General features: G+C 43.6%; 1 protein-coding gene across 7 annotated transcripts in view; it reads right to left on the bottom strand.

The window, feature by feature from the left end:
* The window catches only part of LOC141080350 (flotillin-2-like), a 114493-nt gene extending 93684 nt beyond the window's left edge, over nucleotides 1–20809 (bottom strand). For 4 of the 7 annotated variants that reach the window (XM_073565494.1, XM_073565492.1, XM_073565498.1 and 1 more), the window contains exons 1-2: nucleotides 20624–20809; nucleotides 6213–6461 (exon numbers count right to left, since the gene is read on the bottom strand). Coding sequence is in view for 1 of the 7 variants with exons in the window: in XM_073565491.1 (XP_073421592.1) it covers nucleotides 20624–20672 (49 nt within the window). In the remaining 6 variants the exon portion in view is untranslated. The remainder of the gene's footprint in view (nucleotides 1–6212; nucleotides 6462–20623) is intronic. The other 3 variants (XM_073565493.1, XM_073565491.1, XM_073565497.1) reach the window with 3 other exon arrangements.
* Between the last annotated feature and the right edge of the window lie 5046 nt (nucleotides 20810–25855).

Here is a 25855-nt window from a genome sequence, read left to right as displayed (position 1 = left end):
TCTACTTCTGTTGGCTTGGTTACTGCTGCCAAACAGGGTTCAGCTATGGTAACCTGCAATAGCCAGCAGCGAGCAGCTCTTGGGACTAAGTCCTTATTTCGGCCCACTGAGCATGCCCGTGGGAAGTCCTCTCATTGGAGGTCTGAGGTCACGTGCTCAGGTCCTATTGCTGCTCCCATTGGACCACTAGGAAGGTCCTGGAAGGACGCTGCTATAAAAGGTTTCGCATGGTCGCTCGGCCATGCACTAGTATAGACTCAAATACTTATGGAGTGTATGATGATGAATGCATGTATCTGGTGACTGACTCCTTATGAAACCCCTACCCTTGGCTGTGTCTGTTGTTAGGGTTTAGCAGTTAGAGTCAGCGCCTGTCAGTGGCTAGTGTATACGCCACAGTGCATTCCAGCCTTCTGCACACTAGCGTACGATGGTGTCGCCCACTGCAGGGCACTATCGAACCGCGGCAAGTGACAGCTACGCCTGTGCAACGCCTTGTGCAACCTGTGCGCTTATTTGGCCCAATCCTGGGCGATTAGTGGCGTCCGCCTGAGCGGCACTGTGCACACGTTATCTATTATAGTAACTCTTGCTGGCACCGCAGTCGCGGCGCCGAGCGCTAGCAGTCTCCAGTCCTGCGGTCTAAGGGCCGAATCCTGTGACCTTACGCTATGCGCTTCTTCTGCCGAGTCCTGTGGTGTTAACAGGCTCCGGCATTTCTTTTCAGCGGCTCTGTGATGTAACAGAGTTCTCCCCTGTGCACACCGGGTCAGTGGTTAACCCGCTGGTGTTCACTTAGTACTCCGCCATTACTAAGCATCAGTTTTCCATCTCTGCACGGTGGACCCCGGGTTGCGATCGCACTTCCTTATATTTTATATTTAGTGCGATCCGCAACCCTAACAAGGTGTTAGAATGGCCAAGTCAAAGTCCAGACCTGAATCCAAATCGAGAATCTGTGGAAAGAGCTGAAAACTGCTGCTCACAAACGATCTCCATCAAACCTCACTGAGCTCGAGCTGTTTGCCAAGAAAGAATGGGCAAGAATTTCAGTCTCTCGATGTACAAAACTGATAGAGACATACAGTACAGACCAAAAGTTTGGACACACCTTCTCATTCAAAGAGTTTTCTTTATTTTCATGACTATGAAAATTGTAGATTCACTCTGAAGGCATCAAAACTATGAATTAACACATGTGGAATTATATAATTAACAAAAAAGTGTGAAACAACTGAAATTATGTCATATTCTAGATACTTCAAAGTAGCCACCTTTTGCTTTGATTACTGCTTTGCACACTCTTGGCATTCTCTTGATGAGCTTCAAGAGGTAGTCACCGGGTCTTCCAACAATCTTGAAGGAGTTCCCAGGGATGCTTAGCACTTGTTGGCCCTTTTGCCTTCACTCTGCAGTCCAGCTCACCCCCAAACCATGTCGATTGGGTTCAGGTCTGGTGACTGTGGAGACCAAATCATCTGGCGTAGCACCCCATCACTCTCTTTCTTCATCAAATAGCCCTTACACAGCCTGGAGGTGTGTTTGGGGTCATTGTCCTGTTGAAAAATAAATGATGGTCCAACTAATTGCAAACCAGATGGAATAGTATGCCGCTGCAAGATGTTGTGGTAGCCATGCTGGTTCAGTATGCCTTCAATTTTGAATAAATCCCCAACAGTGTCACAAGCAAAGCACCCCCACACCTCCTCCTCCATGCTTCACGGTGGGAACCAGGCATGTAGAGTCCATCCGTTCACCTTTTCTGCGTCGCACAAAGACATGGTGGTTGGAACCAAAGATCTCAAATTTGGACTCATCAGACCAAAGCACAGATTTCCACTGGTCTAATGTCCATTCCTTGTGTTCTTTAGCCCAAACAAGTCTCTTCAGCTTGTTGCCTGTCCTTAGCAGTGGTTTCCTAGCAGCTATTTTACCATGAAGGCCTGCTGCACAAAGTCTCCTCTTAACAGTTGTTGTAGAGATGTGTCTGCTGCTAGAACTCTGTGTGGCATTGACCTGGTCTCTAATCTGAGCTGCTGTTAACCTGCGATTTCTGAGGCTGGTGACTCGGATGAACTTATCCTCCGCAGCAGAGGTGACTCTCGGTCTTCCTTTCCTGGGGCGGTCCTCATGTGAGCCAGTTTCTTTGTAGCGCTTGAGGACACTTTCAAAGTTTTCCCAATTTTTCGCACTGACTGACCATCATTTCTTAAAGTAATGATGGCCACTCGTTTTTCTTTACTTAGAATTTGTATTATGGCAAGAAAAAAGCAGCTAACAGTCTATTCAGTAGGACTAGCAGCTGTGTATCCACCAGACTTCTGCACAACAGAACTGATGGTCCCAACCCCATTTATAAGGCATGAAATCTCACTTATTAAACCTGACAGGGCACACCTGTGAAGTGGAAACTATTTCCGGTGACTACTTCTTGAAGCTCATCAACAGAATGCCAAGAGTGTGCAAAGCAGTAATCAAAGCAAAAGGTGGCTACTTTGAAGAACCTAGAATATAAGACATATTTTCAGTTGTTTCCCACTTTTTTGTTAATTATATAATTCCACATGTGTTAATTCATAGTGTTGATGCCTTCAGAGTGAATCTACAATTTTCATAGTCATGAAAATAAAGAAAACTCTTTGAATGAGAAGGTGTGTTCAAACTTTTGGTCTGTACTGTAATATATATATATATATATATATATATTATGTTATATAATATATACACACATACATACATGTAGTCTTACTTTATTACTGACACACTGCTTTTCTACTTGAACTGTTTCATTCATACATATTTTATAGATTTACTTTTGCCCTATGGGGCATATTCTCTCAGGAATATCTTGTTTGTTCAAGCTCACAGATTCATGAATATAGCCTGTCACTTTATATTGGATCGATTGCTATGATTACTCAAACTTTTCTTTCCCAGGAGTTTTTTGTTTTTTAGGTGTATTATACTCATAACATTCGTAGTATATAATTTCTCAGGTGCACACAGTGGAGGAGTCTGGTTGGTCATTACATGGTCCTCCAGCTAGTATTCATATTAGCTTCAATGGCTTTTTAGTTGTTTTTAAACATGTCTTGTTTGTCTTGCATATATATTTGTATTTAAAGGGAACCTGTCACCCCCCCCAGGGCGTTTTTAAGTAAAAGAGCCACCTTCAGTAGCACTACAGCTGCATTCTGTGAAGGTGGTTCTTCTGTTTCTGACCCCTAGTAACGCAGAAATATTGACTTTTATAACTAGGTCCCCATACCTCTATTGTGTCCCATAGGTATCGTGTGTCCCCCTGTATCAGCCGCCTCCCAGCCGTCCATCATGCCCGTCTTGCGTCTGGGCGCCGCCTCCAAGCCATCCATCATGCCCGTCTTGCATCTGGGCGCCTACCATCCGTCCATCATGCCCCTATGCGCTGCCTCCTCCTCCTGTGTTGTATGCCGGCGCCTGCGCTGTGACAACAGTTCTCGGCATGCGCAGTGCGCACTGCCCGGGAACTGACATCAGGCCATCAAGCCTTGGAGTTTTGAAGTCCCCCGATTCCCAGCCCCGCAGTGTGAATACTTCATAACACTGCGGGGCGGGATCAGGGGACTCCAAAACACGCAGGCTTCATAGCCTGATGTCAGTTCCCGGGCAGCGCGCACTGCGCATGCCAGTGAACTGTTGTTACAGCGCAGGCATACAACACAGGAGGAGACGATGGCGCACAGGGGCATGATGGACGGATGGAAGGCGGCACCCAGACGCAAGACAGGGGCATGATAAACGGCTGGGAGGCGACTGATACAGGGGGACACACCATACCTATGGGACGCAATACAGGTATGGGGACCTAGTTATAAAAGTCAATATTTCGGCGTTACTAGGGGTCAGAAACAGAAGAGCCACCTTCACAGAATGCAGCTTTAGTGCTGCTGAAGGTGGCTCATTTAGTTAAAAACGCCCTGGGGGGGGGGGACAACGACAGGTTCACTTTAAATAAAATTACCGATATTTAACGGTGATCCTAGCCTTGTGTTTGCACATTTCTTTTTCTCCCATGTTTTCAGCTACATACAAATGTTACATTACCCTCAATCACAAGTTTACCTGTGGTTCTATATAATAATACACTGAGTAGCTGTTAAATCAATGATGAGCTGTCTATACATAGTGATACAGAAGAGGGGGCCCATCCGTTTACCTGTGGCCAGTCCAGTCCAATGTATTATATATACACACACACATATATACTCTGGATCAGCGCCACCTCTGTCACACATCAAATGTCAAACACTACAAAGATAAAAAGGATGATCGATAAGTAAACGCTCCCATAGAAGGCGTCTTATTGACACAGTAGTGCGGTATAATCACTCCACCTAGTAATGATTACAAGAGCATAAGAGAATGAATCACACACTAATAACGGATCTGAGGGCGGGAAATCAGAGTCTATCATTATCCAGAGGAAGGGAGAGCAACACTACTAGCGAGACCACCCCTGCCAGCAAAGCGTTAACCTGCGGGTCCACTGGGAATTGTGCTGATCACTCTGCAATGAGCCAGTGCTAAACACTGCCACTCCCTGCAGAGCCTGCCTGAGTGTGTGCGTGCGTACACAGAGCCTGCCTGAGTGCGTGCGTGCGTACACAGAGCCTGCCTGAGTGCGTGCGTGCGTACACAGAGCCTGCCTGAGTGCGTGCGTACTAGGGTGACCGGATCTCATATGGGGGGGAAAAAAAATGTCAGAATCTTGTTCGTCTGGACCCCACAAAACGATTCCCCTTTCCAGATATTGAGATAGCCAAAATTTGAGCTCGATCAAACGACGTTAACCCGTGCCGCTCGTCGCTCAAAGTTTGAAAAAAATCCAAATTGAGGTATTTTAAGATTTAGGTATTTTGCATAGTCTGTTAGACTATAAAGAATGTGACAACAACATTGCAGAAATAGCCCTGACCAAATTTTCGAACCATTTGTGGTATTTGAATGCAGAGTTGGTGGGATTATCGTTTTTTGATCCCACCATTACAGACAATGAAAAGTTGTTAATGGCTAATAAATTGCTCAGTAGCACAGATGAACCATCAGAGCACGCTAACCTACATGAGTTGATAATTTTACATAGTTATCTAATCTATTCTAGAGCTTTTGTTACAGTAGTTTTTGAAACGTCAGAATATAATGCTCGGCATTTGCTTACAACTTGCAGGACATATTGCTTTTGTCCTTCATCTTTTGTCAGAAGGTCGTTAAAGTCGGTTACTTCCTACCTCTTTTAATTTTTCTTTCCTAACTTTTGGATTTACAACCCTAGCGTGCTCTGATGGTTCATCTGTGCTACTGAGCAATTTATTAGCCATTAACAACTTTTCATTGTCTGTAATGGTGGGATCAAAAAATGATAATCCCACCAACTCTGCATTCAAATACCACAAATGGTTCGAAAATTTGGTCAGGGCTATTTCTGCAATGTTGTTGTCACATTCTTTATAGTCTAACAGACTATGCAAAATACCTAAATCTTAAAATACCTCAATTTGGATTTTTTCAAACTTTGAGCGACGAGCGGCACGGGTTAACGTCGTTTGATCGAGCTCAAATTTTGGCTCTCTCAATACCTGGAAAGGGGAATCGTTTTGTGGGGTCCAGACAGACAAAATTCCGACATCGATTTTTTGCGGTCACCCTAGTGAGTACACAGAGCCTGCCTGAGTGCGTGCGTGCGTACGCAGAGCCTGCCTGTGTGCGTACGTGTATGTGCGCGCACGCAGAGCCTACCTGTGTGTGCACACACACAGTCTTCCAGCTAACATGCAGAGCGCGCGTGTGTGTGTGTGTACAGGTGTAAGAGGAAGAACCGGTCTGGGGGTACCTTTTCTGTGCAGGTCTGGAACTGTTGGGGCTGTCTCCTTTGTTGTCCGGGGAGAAAACATAGACCCGGACCGAACTTTACACTGTACAGCAGGGGACGCGGCTAAGCTAAATAGCACAGAGCGTGTGCAGAAGCAGAAAGACTTGGTGGGAACACTGAGTGAGCAGCAGCAGGGCGTCGAGGCTCCGCTGCCTGAGTGCAGTACAGACCCCACGCCTGTCCTTCCACACGACTGCGCACAGAGACTGTGACAATATTGGTGCAGAGGGCTTGTTGACGCCCGTGATTCAAGGCGCCGTACGTACCAGGCTGCTTAGTGTTGAGCGCCTCCTGTCAGACTCACCGTACAGTTCCTCTTTCTCCTCTGATATATTCTATTCGAGCCCCGTTCGGCTCGGACTGGTGTAGAGACTTTGCTGCACCTGCCGCAGCAGGCTTAGGATCCCGGACCTTGTCGCGAACATCACGGAACGAACGACATCATCGGGACCCGCATCACCGCAGCATCCAGGATCACATCAGCTCCATCACACGCTGACAGCGTTAGCCCCACCGCTTGCATCGTGGACTCTTCAGTCAGGAAGCTGTCGGACTGATAAGTTAACCCTAAAGAACTGATGCTTTAACCCTTCCCTATCCACCATCACTCCCTCTTGCAACCTATCTTTTGTTATACCCCTGTTAACTCCATCTCTCCCTGCGTGGAGTATAACACTGTTCAGTAAAACCAAGTGTTAACTCTTGCTCTGCCTCCTGTCCATTACTGCATCCCGCTCACACAGGCACAGCCATGGAGGGGAGATATACTGAGAACCCTACAGATACACACAGATCATATAACGTGTATACATACAGTGCATATATACACAGATCATATAACGTGTATACATACAGTGCATATATACACACACACACATCATATAACGTGTATACATACAGTGCATATATACACACACACAGATCATATAACGTGTATACATACAGTGTATATACACACACATACACTCACTGGCCACTTTATTAGGTACACCTGTCCAACTGTGTGTTAAGACTTAATTTCTAATCAGCCAATCACATGGCGGCAACTCAGTGCATTTAGGCATGTAGACATGGTCAAGACAATCTCCTGCAGTTCAAACCGAGCATCAGTATGGGGAAGAAAGGTGATTTGAGTGCCTTTGAACGTGGCATGATTGTTGGTGCCAGAAGGGCTGGTCTGAGTATTTCAGAAACTGCTGATCTACTGGGATTTTCACGCACAACCACCTCTAGGGTTTACAGAGAATGGTCCGAAAAAGAAAAAAAATCCAGTGAGCGGCAGTTCTGTGGCCGGAAATGCCTTGTTGATGCCAGAGGTCAGAGGAGAATGGGCATACTGGTTCGAGCTGATAGAAAGGCAACAGTGACTCAAATTGCCACCCGTTACAACCAAGGTAGGCAGAAGAGCATCTCTGAACGCACAGTGCGTCGAACTTTGAGGCAGATGGGCTACAGCAGCAGAAGACCACACTGGGTACCACTCCTCTCAGCTAAGAACAGGAAACTGAGGCTACAATTTGCACAAGCTCATCGAAATTGGACAGTAGAAGATTGGAAAAACGTTGCCTGGTCTGATGAGTCTCGATTTCTGCTGCGACATTCGGATGGTAGGGTCAGAATTTGGCGTAAACAACATGAAAGCATGGATCCATCCAGCCTTGTATCAACGGTTCAGGCTGGTGGTGGTGGTGTCATGGTGTGGGGAATTTTTTCTTGGCACTCTTTGGGCCCCTTGGTACCAATTGAGCATCGTTGCAACGCCACAGCCTACCTGAGTATTGTTGCTGACCATGTCCATCCCTTTATGACCACAATGTACCCAACATCTGATGGCTACTTTCAGCAGGATAATGCGCCATGTCATAAAGCTCGAATCATCTCAGATTGGTTTCTTGAACATGACAATGAGTTCACTGTACTCAAATGGCCTCCTCAGTCACCAGATCTCAATCCAATAGAGCATCTTTGTGATGTGGTGGAACGGGAGATTCGCATCAGGGATGTGCAGCCGACAAATCTGCGCCAACTGTGTGATGCCATCATGTCAATATGGTCCAAAATCTCTGAGGAATGCTTCCAGCACCTTGTTGAATCTCTGCCACGAAGAATTGAGGCAGTTATGAAGGCAAAAGGGGGTCCAACCCGTTACTAGCATGGTGTACCTAATAAAGTGGCCAGTGAGTGTAGATCATATAATGTGTATACATACAGTGTATACACACACAGATCACATAACGTGTATACATACAGTGCATATATACACAGATCATATAACGTGTATACATACAGTGCATATATACACAGATCATATAACGTGTATACATACAGTGCATATATACACAGATCATATAACGTGTATACATACAGTGCATATATACACACATCATATAATGTGTATACATACAGTGCATATACAGTATACACACACACAGATCATATAACGTGTATACATACAGTGCATATATACACAGATCATATAACGTGTATACATACAGTATATATATATATATATATATATATATATATATATATACATACACACACACACACACACAGATCATATAACGTGTATACATACAGTGTATATACACACACAAAGATCATATAACGTGTATACATACAGTGCATATACACACACAGATCATATAACGTGTATACACAGTGTATATACACACACACAAAGATCATATAACGTGTATACATACAGTGTATACACACACAGATCATATAACGTGTATACATACAGTGTATACACTAGGGTGACCGCAAAAAATCGATGTCGGAATTTTGTCCGTCTGGACCCCACAAAACGATTCCCCTTTCCAGATATTGAGAGAGCCAAAATTTGAGCTCGATCAAACGACGTTAACCCGTGCCGCTCGTCGCTCAAAGTTTGAAAAAATCCAAATTGAGGTATTTTAAGATTTAGGTATTTTGCATAGTCTGTTAGACTATAAAGAATGTGACAACAACATTGCAGAAATAGCCCTGACCAAATTTTAGAACCATTTGTGGTATTTGAATGCAGAGTTGGTGGGATTATCATTTTTTGATCCCACCATTACAGACAATGAAAAATTGTTAATGGCTAATAAATTGCTCAGTAGCACAGATGAACCATCAGAGCACGCTAGGGTTGTAAATCCAAAAGTTAGGAAAGAAAAATTAAAAGAGGTAGGAAGTAACCGACTTTAACGACCTTCTGACAAAAGATGAAGAACAAAAGCAATATGTCCTGCAAGTTGTAAGCAAATGCCGAGCATTATATTCTGACGTTTCAAAAACTACTTTAACAAAAGCTCTAGAATAGATAACTATGTAAAATTATCAACTCATGTAGGTTAGCGTGCTCTGATGGTTCATCTGTGCTACTGAGCAATTTATTAGCCATTAACAACTTTTCATTGTCTGTAATGGTGGGATCAAAAAACGATAATCCCACCAACTCTGCCTTCAAATACCACAAATGGTTCGAAAATTTGGTCAGGGCTATTTCTGCAATGTTGTTGTCACATTCTTTATAGTCTAACAGACTATGCAAAATACCTAAATCTTAAAATACCTCAATTTGGATTTTTTCAAAATTTGAGCGACGAGCGGCACGGGTTAACGTCGTTTGATCAAGCTCAAATTTTGGCTCTCTCAATATCTGGAAAGGGGAATCGTTTTGTGGGGTCCAGACGAACAAGATTCTGACATTTTTCCCCCCCCATATGAGATCCGGTCACCCTAGTATACACACACAGATCATATAACGTGTATACATACAGTGTATATACACACAAAGATCATATAACGTGTATACATACAGTGCATATATACACACACACATCATATAACGTGTATACATACAGTGCATATACACACACACAAAGATAATATAACGTGTATACATACAGTGTATACACACACACACAGATCATATAACGTGTATACATACAGTATATATATCTATATATACACACACAGATCATATAACGTGTATACATACAGTGTATACACACACAGATCATATAACGTGTATACATACAGTGTATACACACACAGATCATATAACGTGTATACATACAGTATATATATATATATATATATATATATATATATACACAGATCATATAACATGTATACAGTACCCAATACCAATGAGTATGGTGGAAGATGATACTGACAGAGTGCCAAAGTGGAAATGATGTGTACAGTAACACGTGAGAATGGGTAAAAACACCTTTATTAATATATAAATGGGTGTACACTTAAATAAAATAAAAAAAGAATAATAAAAAGGCATCCCAAATAAATGCGTAATATTGGGTTATAATATCCTACAACATAGGGTAAAATGTATACCCATAAGGCACAGGCTCAGAAGGAAAATGAAAAAAGAAAAATAAAAATAAATATTGATGGAACATTAATGAAGCCCCAAAAAGGAATTGTGTATACAGTGCACCATATAATAATAAATATCCAAGATTGTGTAAACACAGTACACAAAAAATAATGAGGAATAATAATAACAACAGCAGCTGTGCAGACAATAGTGCAATGAAAAAAATTTGCACTGACGAAGGAAGTTCATTCCGAAACGCGCGTCGGGGCGCGTTCTCAGGCATCCCCAGGCATCATTCTCCGGCTCATTAGGTATCTTTTCATTTCTTGCTCCCATCACCTTCCCCCCTCACATTGTGTGACACTCTTGTAGTGTCTTTTGTTTGTTCACTGCACACATTTTTTAAACAATTTTTTTCATTGCACTATTGTCTGCACAGCTGCTGTTGTTATTATTATTCCTCATTATTTTTTGTGTACTGTGTTTACACAATCTTGGATATTTATTATTATATGGTGCACTGTATACACAATTCCTTTTGGGGGCTTCATTAATGTTCCATCAATATTTATTTTTATTTTTCTTTTTTCATTTTCCTTCTGAGCCTGTGCCTTATGGGTATACATTTTACCCTATGTTGTAGGATATTATAACCCAATATTACGCATTTATTTGGGATGCCTTTTTATTATTCTTTTTTTATTTTATTTTATTTAAGTGTACACCCATTTATATATTAATAAAGGTGTTTTTACCCATTCTCACGTGTTACTGTACACATCATTTCCACTTTGGCACTCTGTCAGTATCATCTTCCACCATACTCATTGGTATTGGGTTCTTTCACCGGATGGTCTGCCATCCACATTTCTAGAGGGGTTGTGGATTTTCATTTTATTATTTTAATTAGTACATTACCCTCATTGTTTTAAGCTAACATGTATACAGTGTATATACACACAAACAGATCATATAACGTGTATACATACAGTGTATATATATATACACACACACAGATCATATATATATACACACACACACACACACACACACACACACACAGATCATATAACGCGTATACATACAGGGTATATATATATATATATATATACACACACACACATAGATCATATAACGTGTATACATACAGTATATATTAGCTGAAGAGCCCGGCGCTGCCCGGGCATAGTAACTAACTGTGGTTAGTTACAACAAATTATAATTATCCTCCATTCCATAGGCCCATGCCCATATACCCATCATATACATCCTCCATCCCATAGTCCCGTGCCCATATACCCATCATACATATTCTCCATCTCATAGTCCCATGCCCATATACCCGTCATACATATTCTCCATCCCATAGTCCCATGCCCATATACCCATCATACATATTCTCCATCCCATAGTTGAGTGCCCATATACCCATCACACATCCTTCATCTCATAGTCCCATGCCCATATACCCATCATACATATCCTCCATCCCATAGTCCCGTGCCCATATACCCATCAGACATGTCCTCCATCCCATAGTCCGGTGCCCATATACCCATCAGACATATCCTCCATCCCATAGTCCCGTGCCCATATACCCATCATACATATCCTCCATCCCATAGTCCCGTGCCCATATACCCATCATACATATTCTCCATCCCATAGTTGAGTGCCCATATACCCATCACACATCCTTCATCTCATAGTCCCATGCCCATATACCCATCATACATATCCTCCATCCCATAGTCCCGTTCCCATATACCCATCAGACATATCCTCCATCCCATAGTCCCGTGCCCATATACCCATCATACATATCCTCCATCCCATAGTCCCGTGCCCATATACCCATCAGACATATCCTCCATCCCATAGTCCCGTGCCCATATACCCATCATACATATCCTCCATCCCATAGTCCAGTGCCCATATACCCTTCATACATCCTCCATCCCATAGTCCCGTGCCCATATACCCATCATACATATCCTCCATCCCATAGTCCAGTGCCCATATACCCATCACACATCCTTCATCTCATAGTCCCATGCCCATATACCAATCATACATATTCTCCACCCCATAGTACAGTGCCCATATATCCATCATACATATTCTCCACCCCATAGTACAGTGCCCATATACCGTCATACATCCTCCATCCCATAGTCCTGTGCCCATATACCCATCATACATATCCTCCATCCCATAGTCCCATGCACCCATCATACATATCCTCCATCCCATAGTCCCGTGCCCATATACCCATCATACATATCCTCCATCCCATAGTCCCATGCACCCATCATACATATCCTTCATCTCATAGTCCCATGCCCATATACCCATTATACATATTCTCCATCCCATAGTCCCATGCCCATATACCCATCATACATATTCTCCATCCCATAGTCCCGTGCCCATATACCCATCACACATGCTCCATCCCATAGTCCTGTGCCCATATACCCATTATACATATCCTCCATCCCATAGTCCTGTGCCCATATACCCATTATACATATCCTCCATCCCATAGTCCAGTGCCCATATACCCATCACACATCCTCCATCTCATAGTCAACCATTGTGACATCATAATGAGGGGCGGGGCTTGATACGCACACACTGTTTCCCCATTATGTAGACAAGGGCAAAATTGTTTGGTGAATTGGAACGCGCAGGGTTAAAATTTCACCTCACAACATAGCTTAGGACGCTCTCGGGGTCCAGACGTGTGACTGTGCCAAATTTTTTGGCTGTAGCTGCGACGGTGCGGATGCCTAAGGCATGGGACTATGGGATGGAGCATGTGTGACGGGTATATGGGCATGGGACTAGGGGATGGAGACGAAGCTGAAGATGGTTTCTTATTCGTTCAGTTTCTTATTCGGGCTGAAGTTGGTTTCTTATTCGGCAGTTTCTTAGTCGGCTAATTTTTAATTTCTGCTTTTTTCAGGTTTTTCAATAAAAATAAAACATTCTAAGTATATAATAATATGCAATCATGTGTCCTTTAGTGAATACACTTAAAAACAGAAAAAACAATAGAAGGCTGGCACAAAAATGGGCATCAAAGCGGGCACTGAGGTATGGTACTGAAGGGGTTAAATGCCATTGTGCCACTGATCTGACACCTGATTTACAAACCTTGTAATGCCCCACATCAAGTTCATGTCAATCCAGCCTGGCACAGATGGGTTCTGGGCATCAAAACTGGCATCAAAGTGGGCAGATAACCAATTTTTACACAAGTGAATAATTAACAGCTAAATTTAAGGGGTTAAATGGCTTTGTGCCACTGATCTAACACCTGATTTACATACCTACTGATGCCCCACATGAAATCCATGTCTCTCCAGCCTGGCACAAATGGGTTATCGCCATCAGAACTGGCATCAAAGTGGTCAAATCGCCCATTTTCACAGATTTGAATAAGTAACAGCTATTTTGAAGGGGTTAAATGTCTTTGTGCCACTCATCCAACACCTGATTTACATACCTACTGATGCCCCACATGAAATCCATGTCTCTCCAGCCTGGCACAAATGGGTTATCGGCATCAGAACTGGCATCAAAGTGGTCAAATCGCCCATTTTCACAGATTTGAATAAGTAGCAGCTATTTTGAAGGGGTTAAATGTCTTTGTGCCACTCATCCAACACCTGATTTACATACCTACTGATGCCCCACATGAAATCCATGTCTCTCCAGCCTGGCACAAATGGGTTATCGCCATCAGAACTGGCATCAAAGTGGTCAAATCGCCCATTTTCACAGATTTGAATAAGTAACAGCTATTTTTAAGGGGTTAAATGGCTTTGTGCCACTGATCTAACACCTGATTTACATACCTACTGATGCCCCACATGAAATCCAAGTCACTCCAGCCTGGCACAAATGGGTTATCGGCATCAGAACTGGCATCAAAGTGGTCAAATCGCCCATTTTCACAGATTTGAATAAGTAACAGCTATTTTTAAGGGGTTAAATGCCTTTGTGCCACTCATCCAACACCTGATTTACATACCTACTGATGCCCCACATGAAATCCATGTCTCTCCAGCCTGGCACAAATGGGTTATCGGCATCAGAACTGGCATCAAAGTGGTCAAATCGCCCATTTTCACAGATTTGAATAAGTAACAGCTATTTTTAAGGGGTTAAATACCTTTGTGCCACTCATCTAACACCTGATTTACATACCTACTGATGCCCCACATGAAATCCATGTCTCTCCAGCCAGGCACAAATGGGTTATCGGCATCAGAACTGGCATCAAAGTGGTCAAATCACCCATTTTCACAGATTTGAATAAGTAACAGCTATTTTTAAGGGGTTAAATGCCCTTGTGCCACTCATCCTACACCTGATTTACATACCTACTGATGCCCCACATGAAATCCATGTCACCCCAGCCTGGCACAAATGGGTTATCGGCATCAGAACTGGCATCAAAGTGGTCAAATCGCCCATTTTCATAGATTTGAATAAGTAACAGCTATTTTGAAGGGGATAAATGCCCTTGTGCCACTCATCCTACACCTGATTTACATACCTACTGATGCCCCACATGAAATCCATGTCTCTCCAGCCTGGCACAAATGGGTTATCGGCATCAGAACTGGCATCAAAGTGGTCAAATCGCCCATTTTCACAGATTTGAATAAGTAACAGCTATTTTTAAGGGGTTAAATACCTTTGTGCCACTCATCTAACACCTGATTTACATACCTACTGATGCCCCACATGAAATCCATGTCTCTCCAGCCTGGCACAAATGGGTTATCGGCATCAGAACTGGCATCAAAGTGGTCAAATCACCCATTTTCACAGATTTGAATAAGTAACAGCTATTTTTAAGGGGTTAAATGCCCTTGTGCCACTCATCCTACACCTGATTTACATACCTACTGATGCCCCACATGAAATCCATGTCACCCCAGCCTGGCACAAATGGGTTATCGGCATCAGAACTGGCATCAAAGTGGTCAAATCGCCCATTTTCATAGATTTGAATAAGTAACAGCTATTTTGAAGGGGATAAATGCCCTTGTGCCACTCATCCAACACCTGATTTACATACCTACTGATGCCCCACATGAAATCCATGTCTCTCCAGCCTGGCACAAATGGGTTATCGGCATCAGAACTGGCATCAAAGTGGGCAAATCACCCATTTTCACAGATTTGAATAAGTAACAGCTATTTTGAAGGGGTTAAATGCCCTTGTGCCACTCATCCAACACCTGATTTACATACCTACTGATGCCCCACATGGATTGTGGGGCATCAGTAGGTATGTAAATCAGGTGTTGGATGAGTGGCACAAAGGCATTTAACCCCTTAAAAATAGCTGTTACTTATTCAAATCTGTGAAAATGGGTGATTTGCCCACTTTGATGCCAGTTCTGATGCCGATAACCCATTTGTGCCAGGCTGGAGAGACATGGATTTCATGTGGGGCATCAGTAGGTATGTAAATCAGGTGTTGGATGAGTGGCACAAAGGCATTTAACCCCTTAAAAATAGCTGTTACTTATTCAAATCTGTGAAAATGGGTGATTTGCCCACTTTGATGCCAGTTCTGATGCCGATAACCCATTTGTGCCAGGCTGGGGTGACATGGATTTCATGTGGGGCATCAGTAGGTATGTAAATCAGGTGTTGGATGAGTGGCACAAAGGCATTTAACCCCTTAAAAATAGCTGTTACTTATTCAAATCTATGAAAATGGGTGATTTGCCCACTTTGATGCCAGTTCTGATGCCGATAACCCATTTGTGCCAGGCTGGAGAGACATGGATTTCATGTGGGGCATCAGTAGGTATGTAAATCAGGTGTTGGATGAGTGGCACAAGGGCATTTAACCCCTTAAAAATAGCTGTTACTTATTCAAATCTCTGAAAATGGGTGATTTGCCCACTTTGATGCCAGTTCTGATGCCGATAACCCATTTGTGCCAGGCTGGAGTGACATGGATTTCATGTGGGGCATCAGTAGGTATGTAAATCAGGTGTTGGATGAGTGGCACAAGGGCATTTAACCCCTTAAAAATAGCTGTTACTTATTCAAATCTGTGAAAATGGGCGATTTGCCCACTTTGATGCCAGTTCTGATGCCGATAACCCATTTGTGCCAGGCTGGAGTGACATGGATTTCATGTGGGGCATCAGTAGGTATCTAAATCAGGTGTTGGATGAGTGGCACAAAGGCATTTAACCCCTTCAAAATAGCTGTTACTTATTCAAATCTGTGAAAATGGGTGATTTGACCACTTTGATGCCAGTTCTGATGCCGATAACCCATTTGTGCCAGGCTGGAGAGACATGGATTTCATGTGTGGCATCAGTAGGTATGTAAATCAGGTGTTAGGTCAGTGGCACAAAGCCATTTAACCCCTTCAAAATAGCTGTTACTTATTCAAATCTGTGAAAATGGGTGATTTGCCCACTTTGATGCCAGTTCTGATACCGATAACCCATTTGTGCCAGGCTGGAGTGACATGGATTTCATGTGGGGCATCAGTAGGTATGTAAATCAGGTGTTAGTTCAGTGGCACACAGGCATTTAACCCCTTCAAAATAGCTGTTACTTATTCAAATCTGTGAAAATGGGTGATTTGCCAACTTTGATGCCAGTTTTGATGCCGATAACCCATTTGTGCCAGGCTGGAGAGACATGGATTTCATGTGGGGCATCAGTAGGTATGTAATTCAGGTGTTAGATGAGTGGCACACAGGCATTTAACCCCTTCAAAATAGCTGTTACTTATTCAAATCTGTGAAAATGGGTGATTTGCCCACTTTGATGCCAGTTCTGATGCCGATAACCCATTTGTGCCAGGCTGGAGTGACATGGATTTCATGTGGGGCATCAGTAGGTATGTAAATCAGGTGTTAGGTCAGTGGCACAAAGGCATTTAACCCCTTCAAAATAGCTGTTACTTATTAAAATCTGTGAAAATGGGTGATTTGACCAATTTGATGCCAGTTCTGATGCCGATAACCCATTTGTGCCAGGCTGGAGAGACATGGATTTCATGTGGGGCATCAGTAGGTATGTAAATCAGGTGTAGGATGAGTGGCACAAGGGCATTTAACCCCTTAAAAATAGCTGTTACTTATTCAAATCTGTGAAAATGGGTGATTTGACCACTTTGATGCCAGTTCTGATGCCGATAACCCATTTGTGCCAGGCTGGAGTGACATGGATTTCATGTGGGGCATCAGTAGGTATGTAAATCAGGTGTTGGATGAGTGGCACAAAGGCATTTAACCCCTTCAAAATAGCTGTTACTTATTAAAATCTGTGAAAATGGGTGATTTGCCCACTTTGATGCCAGTTCTGATGCCGATAACCCATTTGTGCCAGGCTGGAGAGACATGGATTTCATGTGGGGCATCAGTAGGTATGTAAATCAGGTGTTGGATGAGTGGCACAAAGGCATTTAACCCCTTAAAAATAGCTGTTACTTATTCAAATCTCTGAAAATGGGCGATTTGCCCACTTTGATGCCAGTTCTGATGCCGATAACCCATTTGTGCCAGGCTGGAGTGACATGGATTTCATGTGGGGCATCAGTAGGTATCTAAATCAGGTGTTGGATGAGTGGCACAAAGGCATTTAACCCCTTCAAAATAGCTGTTACTTATTCAAATCTGTGAAAATGGGTGATTTGCCCACTTTGATGCCAGTTCTGATGCCGATAACCCATTTGTGCCAGGCTGGAGTGACTTGGATTTCATGTGGGGCATCAGTAGGTATCTAAATCAGGTGTTGGATGAGTGGCACAAAGGCATTTAACCCCTTCAAAATAGCTGTTACTTATTCAAATCTGTGAAAATGGGTGATTTGACCACTTTGATGCCAGTTCTGATGCCGATAACCCATTTGTGCCAGGCTGGAGAGACATGGATTTCATGTGTGGCATTAGTAGGTATGTAAATCAGGTGTTAGATCAGTGGCACAAAGCCATTTAACCCCTTCAAAATAGCTGTTACTTATTCAAATCTGTGAAAATGGGTGATTTGCCCACTTTGATGCCAGTTCTGATACCGATAACCCATTTGTGCCAGGCTGGAGTGACATGGATTTCATGTGGGGCATCAGTAGGTATGTAAATCAGGTGTTAGTTCAGTGGCACACAGGCATTTAACCCCTTCAAAATAGCTGTTACTTATTCAAATCTGTGAAAATGGGTGATTTGCCAACTTTGATGCCAGTTTTGATGCCGATAACCCATTTGTGCCAGGCTGGAGAGACATGGATTTCATGTGGGGCATCAGTAGGTATGTAATTCAGGTGTTAGATGAGTGGCACACAGGCATTTAACCCCTTCAAAATAGCTGTTACTTATTAAAATCTGTGAAAATGGGTGATTTGACCAATTTGATGCCAGTTCTGATGCCGATAACCCATTTGTGCCAGGCTGGAGAGACATGGATTTCATGTGGGGCATCAGTAGGTATGTAAATCAGGTGTAGGATGAGTGGCACAAGGGCATTTAACCCCTTAAAAATAGCTGTTACTTATTCAAATCTGTGAAAATGGGTGATTTGACCACTTTGATGCCAGTTCTGATGCCGATAACCCATTTGTGCCAGGCTGGAGTGACATGGATTTCATGTGGGGCATCAGTAGGTATGTAAATCAGGTGTTGGATGAGTGGCACAAAGGCATTTAAGCCCTTAAAAATAACTGTTACTTATTCAAATCTGTGAAAATGGGTGATTTGCCCACTTTGATGCCAGTTCTGATGCCGATAACCCATTTGTGCCAGGCTGGAGAGACATGGATTTCATGTGGGGCATCAGTAGGTATGTAAATCAGGTGTTGGATGAGTGGCACAAGGGCATTTAACCCCTTCAAAATAGCTGTTACTTATTCAAATCTGTGAAAATGGGGGATTTGACCACTTTGATGCCAGTTCTGATGCCGATAACCCATTTGTGCCAGGCTGGAGAGACATGGATTTCATGTGGGGCATCAGTAGGTATGTAAATCAGGTGTTGGATGAGTGGCACAAAGGCATTTAACCCCTTAAAAATAGCTGTTACTTATTCAAATCTCTGAAAATGGGCGATTTGCCCACTTTGATGCCAGTTCTGATGCCGATAACCCATTTGTGCCAGGCTGGAGTGACATGGATTTCATGTGGGGCATCAGTAGGTATCTAAATCAGGTGTTGGATGAGTGGCACAAAGGCATTTAACCCCTTCAAAATAGCTGTTACTTATTCAAATCTGTGAAAATGGGTGATTTGCCCACTTTGATGCCAGTTCTGATGCCGATAACCCATTTGTGCCAGGCTGGAGTGACTTGGATTTCATGTGGGGCATCAGTAGGTATCTAAATCAGGTGTTGGATGAGTGGCACAAAGGCATTTAACCCCTTCAAAATAGCTGTTACTTATTCAAATCTGTGAAAATGGGTGATTTGCCCACTTTGATGCCATTTCTGATGCCGATAACCCATTTGTGCCAGGCTGGAGAGACATGGATTTCATGTGGGGCATCAGTAGGTATGTAAATCAGGTGTTGGATGAGTGGCACAAGGGCATTTAACCCCTTAAAAATAGCTGTTACTTATTCAAATCTTTGAAAATGGGTGATTTGCCCACTTTGATGCCAGTTTTGATGCCCAGAACCCATTTGTGCCAGGCTGGATTGACATGAACTTGATGTGGGGCATCAGTAGGTATGTAAATCAGGTGTCAGATCAGTGGCACAAAGCCATTTAACCCCTTCAATACCATACCTCAGTGCCCACTTTGATGCCCATTTTTGTGCCAGCCTTCTATTTTTTTTTTATCTGTTTTTAAGTGTATTCACTAAAGGACACATGATTGCATATTATTATATAATTAGAATGTTTTATTTCTATTGAAAAACCTGAAAAAAGCAGAAATTAAAAATTAGCCGAATAAGAAACTGCCGAATAAGAAACCAACTTCAGCTTCGTGGGATGGAGGATAATTATAATTTGTTGTAACTAAGCACAGTTAGTTACTATTCCCGGCCAGCGCCGGGCTCTTCAGCTAGTATATATATATACACACACACACAGATCATATAACGGGTATACATACAGCGTACATGTATACACACACAGCCAGCTACTCTCCCTGCAACAGAATCCCCCATTACATACAGAATGCTTTTTTTTTGGGGGGGTGTAATCTTTCTCCATCGTCAGTGATTACACGATGCGATCGGCAGATAAATGCTGGGAGCCATTAGCAGCCACAGCCCGGGCAGCGCTCCAGCAGTGAGCAGCACAGACAGACGGAGCCTGCCGATGACAGCAGCACATAGTGTGGGGCGGACACAGGGGCCTCTCTCCAGCACGTCCCCACAGCCGGGCCCTGCACTCACCGGACACCACCAGCGCCTCGTTGGGCCCCACCGTGTGACAGTTGCCCATGCCTGCGGAGCTCCGGGTGCACAGCTCGTAGGTCGCGTTGCCGCTAATGTCGCCTTCCTCGCAGACAACAAGACGCTTACGACACCCGAGCGGGGCGGAGTCAGCTGCTCTGTGAGCACGGCCCCTCCCCAGGCAGGGAGGCGGAGCCAAGGCATGAATGACTTAGAATAGCGCTCTCAGACGTTATAGGGGCGGAGCTTAGTGTACAGAGGACCAATCACAACAGGGAGGAATCACGTGCTCCCAAGGATACCTGTGCGTTGTCATGGAGACAGGAAGACTCGTTATCTGCCCTCTGTGACTGATGCAGAAATCCGCTACTGCTATTATATATAGGGGGCGCCCTGCTGTCAGTTACAGAGGCGCCCTGCTGTCAGTCAGTGACACCCTGCTGTCATTTACGGGGGCACTTGCTGTCAGTGACGCCCTTATGTCACGCATAGAGGCACCCTGTTGTCATTTATAGGGGCGTCCTGCTGGATCCAAGATCCAGGCCAAGAGTGATCTCCTATTGAAGCATAAGGCTTCTTCCCCTTAACATGAGATTTTAACCTCTAACTCACTTTCTTCTCAGAGTTGTCTGGTTTTATCCTTTAGATCTTACGAGAAACTCAATCAACAAGGTTCTACCCTAACTTTACCAGCACTAATTCAACAAAAATTTAAACAAATACATACCAACAGGCCTGAACTTGACAGAAAGACATTTAGGTCCATATATATTTGGACAGAGAGAGAAATTTTTCTAATTTTGGTTCTAGACATTACCACATTCAGATGCAGTTGAAGTTCAGACTTTCAGCTTTCATTTGAGGGTATCCACATTAACATTGGATGAAGGGTTTAGGAGTTTCAGCTCCTTATCATGTGCCACCCTGTTTTTAAAGGGACCAAAAGTAATTGGACAGATTAAATAATTGTAAATAAAATGTTCATTTCTAGTACTTGGTTGAAAACCCTTTGTTGGCAATGACTGCCTGAAGTCTTGAACTGATGGACATCACCAGACGCTGTGTTTCCTCCTTTTTGATGCTCTGCCAGGCCTTCACTGCGGTGGTTTTCAGTTGCTGTTTGTTTGTGGGCCTGTCTGTCTGAAGTTTAGTCTTTAACAAGTGAAATGCATGCTCAATTGGGTTGAGAGCAGGTGACTGACTTGGCCATTGTAGAATATTCCACTTCTTTGCTTTAATAAACTCCTGGGTTGCTTTGGCTTTATGTTTTGGGTCATTGTCCATCTGTAGTATGAAACGACGACCAATCAGTTTGGCTGCATTTGGCTGGATCTGAGCACACAGTATGGCTCTGAATACCTCAGAATTCATTCGGCTGCTTCTGTCCTGTGTCACATCATCAATAAACACTAGTGACCCAGTGCCACTGGCAGCCATGCATGCCCAAGCCATCACACTGCCTCCGCCGTGTTTTACAGATGATGTGGTATGCTTTGGATCATGAGCTGTACCACGCCTTCACCATACTTTTCTTTTTCCATCATTCTGGTAGAGGTTGATCTTGGTTTCATCTGTCCAAAGAATGTTCTTCCAGAACTGTGCTGGCTTTTTTAGATGTTTTTTAGCAAAGTCCAGTCTAGGCTTTTTATTCTTGATGCTTATGAGTGGCTTGCACCGTGCAGTGAACCCTCTGTATTTACTTTCATGCAGTCTTCTCTTTATGGTAGATTTGGATATTGATACGCCTACCTCCTGGAGAGTGTTGTTCACTTGGTTGGCTGTTGTGAAGGGGTTTCTCTTCACCATGGAGATTATTCTGCGATCATCCACCACTGTTGTCTTCCGTGGGCGCCCAGGTCTTTTTGCATTGATGAGTTCACCAGTGCTTTCTTTCTTTCTCAGGATGTACCAAACGGTAGATTTTGCCACTTCTAATGTTGTAGCAATTTCTCGGATGGGTTTTTTCTGTTTTTGCAGCTTAAGGATGGCTTGTTTCACCTGCATGGAGAGCTCCTTTGACCCCTGTTTCCTTCACTGCAAAAACTTCCAAATGCGAGCACCACACCTCAAATCAACTCCAGGCCTTTTATCTGCTTAATTGAGAATGACATAACGAAGGGATTGCCCACACCTGTCCATGAAATAGCCTTGGAGTCAATTGTCCAATTACTTTTGGTCCCTTTAAAAACAGGGTGGCACATGTTAAGGAGCTGAAACTCCTAAACCCTTTATCCAATTTTAATGTGGATACCCTCAAATGAAAGCTGAAAGTCTGAACTTCAACTGCATCTGAATTGTTTTGTTTAAAATTAATTGTGGTAATGTCTAGAACCAAAATTAGAAAAATGTTGTCTCTGTCCAAATATATATGGACCTAACTGTATATGTAAGGGTCGGCCAAGACCATAGTCATGGCTGAGGACATCTAGGCTTCTGTGTCCTGGCCTCCGCTCACAGAAAAATCATGCTTACTAGTCAGCATACCTATGTCTCTCCAGGTCAATCTCCTTCAGGGTCCTCCCTGTGCAGTGGGAGACCATTTACAGGTAGATTCACTTTAACGGAGACACAGTCCATCATAACTTCAACAAGAACATCTTTACTTGGTTCAATACACAGCACTTCCAAAGACTTCACAGCATTTCCAGCAGGCTTCTCATAACAAGGTTCCTTCTCTTTCCCTGCATAGTACGGGCCCGGGTCAGACCGTGCCTGACGGTTTCTCAGTTTCCTCTCTGTTCAGCTCTGCTACAGGTAAGCATCTCTCGGTCTGTTTCGTCCCAGACACAAGATCATTAGTCGCCGGAGTCAGTAGCCACTGAGACTGAGACCTGTTCTGATATACTGCCCTCTGTACAGGCACCGCTTCTTCCCAATATGTACTCACAGCTTCTGTGGGTTCCCCTGGCTGTTTCGCCCTGGTTTTAAGGGTGTGTGCCCAAGCGATAAGTTGTCACATTCTACAGTACTGGCCTGCTGCTGTGCTGATGTCGTGGTCGGCTGGAATTCTCACTTGGAACGTTGCGGGTCTGCTGCCTTGTCCTGGGCCTATAGCCCATGTGGTCTCTACAGATGCCTCTGGCCCTATGCCCTAACCTAAGACTGTCTCTAACTTATCATGCAGCAGCCCCTCCTACAATTATGTGTTTGTACTACCTACACTATCTAGGAACTGTAGCATGCCCCCCATCTAGTGGCCAACCCTGCCAACTGCACTTTCCCTAACCCTGTGCACATCAGTGTAACAATATACATGTCGTACATTATACATTTAACAGTAAATGGTAATACACTTAGACGTGTAGCAGTACCAGCATAAAGATAAACAAACATATTTTTCTCATCCCCTTACATATAAAATCTAATTAAAGGAATGTATGCTTACCAATTACGGTAAGCATGTCCGCTCACTGAGGAAGAATATCACAGAACTTCCGGTCAATATCTCAGGCGTTCCAGTTTCCATGAACCAGCGTGTCACTTGTCCACCAATAAGATATTCTCCTTGGGTCTGTTTCTTTGAAGAAGGGGTTTTCTTGTCTGGTCTTAAAATCGGATTTTCTCAGGCACTTGGATGAAGCAGTTGGGAACTTGTAGGTTCTGTGTAGAATGTTGTTTTTCCACGATCCGCTGGGGTGTCAAATGTTGGTAGTGATTTCCGGTTCTCTCCTGTCCTGTATATTTCCTATATAATCAATAACTCGAGTTTGGGAAAATGCTAAAGATATTTAATGACAAGAAAATAAGATAGTAATAAGACAATTCAAATAATAATGTAACAATAAAACCTTTCTTCAATGTCCTCTAATTAGATAAAATACTAATACAAATATATCTATGTACTATAAGTGTACTTAGCAATGATTCTTCATGGCATAAAGAGATTCTTCCTCCATTTATACCAAAAATTTCACATTCACACCCACATACAACCCACAACTCCGCCCTTCTCCTCCGGTATCTTCTATGGCAATTATGTCCAATCATCTTCCGGTAATGTGAACATTGTCACTGGCTGCAGTAATCATCACCTTCTTGCAGATGGCATCCTTGTACTTGGGAAGTCCTTGTGTAGGACAGGTTCAACTCCATTTGGCTGGCAACAAGATGTCCATCTAAAGAACAATGGTTTATCATCCAAACACCACAACTATTGTGTATCAATATACATACCCATAGAGACAGGATGTCTACCTCAGGAGCAGTGGTTTTTAATAGAAACCCACAGGGGCTGTGTACATATCTAGATAACAATATGCCACAAATAGGATAAAGGCTATCCATTCAAGATCACCACAGAGGACTTGTACACCTGTATCTTCTAAAGGTACTGTCACACTTAGCGATGTACCAGCGATCCCGACCAGCGATATGACGCGGTCAGGATCGCTGGTACATCGCTAAGTGGTCACTAGTGAGCTGCCACACAGGCAGATCTCACCAGCAACATCGCTGGGGACGGGGGTCGCTACTTACCTGTCACACCAGGCGATCCTGCGTCCTCCCGCCCGGCTCCACGCGTCGCTCGTCATCACAGCAGGAAGCTGATGACGAGAAACAGTCCAGGCCGTTCTCGCGCGATCAGCGATAACCAGCGGGGGAGCGGGTTGTAGGTAAGTATCACACACAGCGATATCGCTAGCAATATCGCTATAACGTCACAAGTTATAGCGATATTGCTAGCGATATCGCTTAGTGTGACAGTACCTTTAGAGGCTGGAGGGCCAATATTAATTTCTTATGTAAATGCAACCTTTACTTTATCACTAAAACAAAGGACATCACACAAAAGAATACAGGCCTTCTCGCCTAACAGGTTCACATAAACTCAGCCATGCATGCCAAACTGCTAACAGGCAAGACTTCCGTGACCTCACCAAGAGAACGACTGACCATGCTCTCCTCCTCCTCCCTGTCCTCAGGCCATCCACGCTGAACAGGCAGTATGACAGTTGTGCAGATAGTACCGTCTATAGCGCATGAAACTAGCTCCTGTTCTTCCTCCTCTTCTTCCTCATTGTCACCCAATCCACGTTGGGATGAAATGAGGCTGGGCTGTGTGTAATCACACTGTATGGTTCATTGCTCCATCTCATTGTGCTCCACCTGCAATGCATCCTCTTTGATTGTGAGCAGAGAGCGTTTCAGAACACAGAGAAGCGAGATGTGACACTAATTATGGCGTCATCGCCGTTCACCATCTTGGTGGAGTCCTCAAAGTTTTGGAGGCTG

This window comes from Dendrobates tinctorius, unplaced genomic scaffold (assembly GCF_039654945.1).
Source record: "Dendrobates tinctorius isolate UK_male_01 unplaced genomic scaffold, ASM3965494v1 ptg000016l, whole genome shotgun sequence".
Taxonomy (NCBI): Eukaryota; Metazoa; Chordata; class Amphibia; order Anura; family Dendrobatidae; genus Dendrobates; species Dendrobates tinctorius.
Note: the sequence above shows the minus strand (reverse complement) of the source record. Positions and strands in the feature narration are given on the sequence as shown.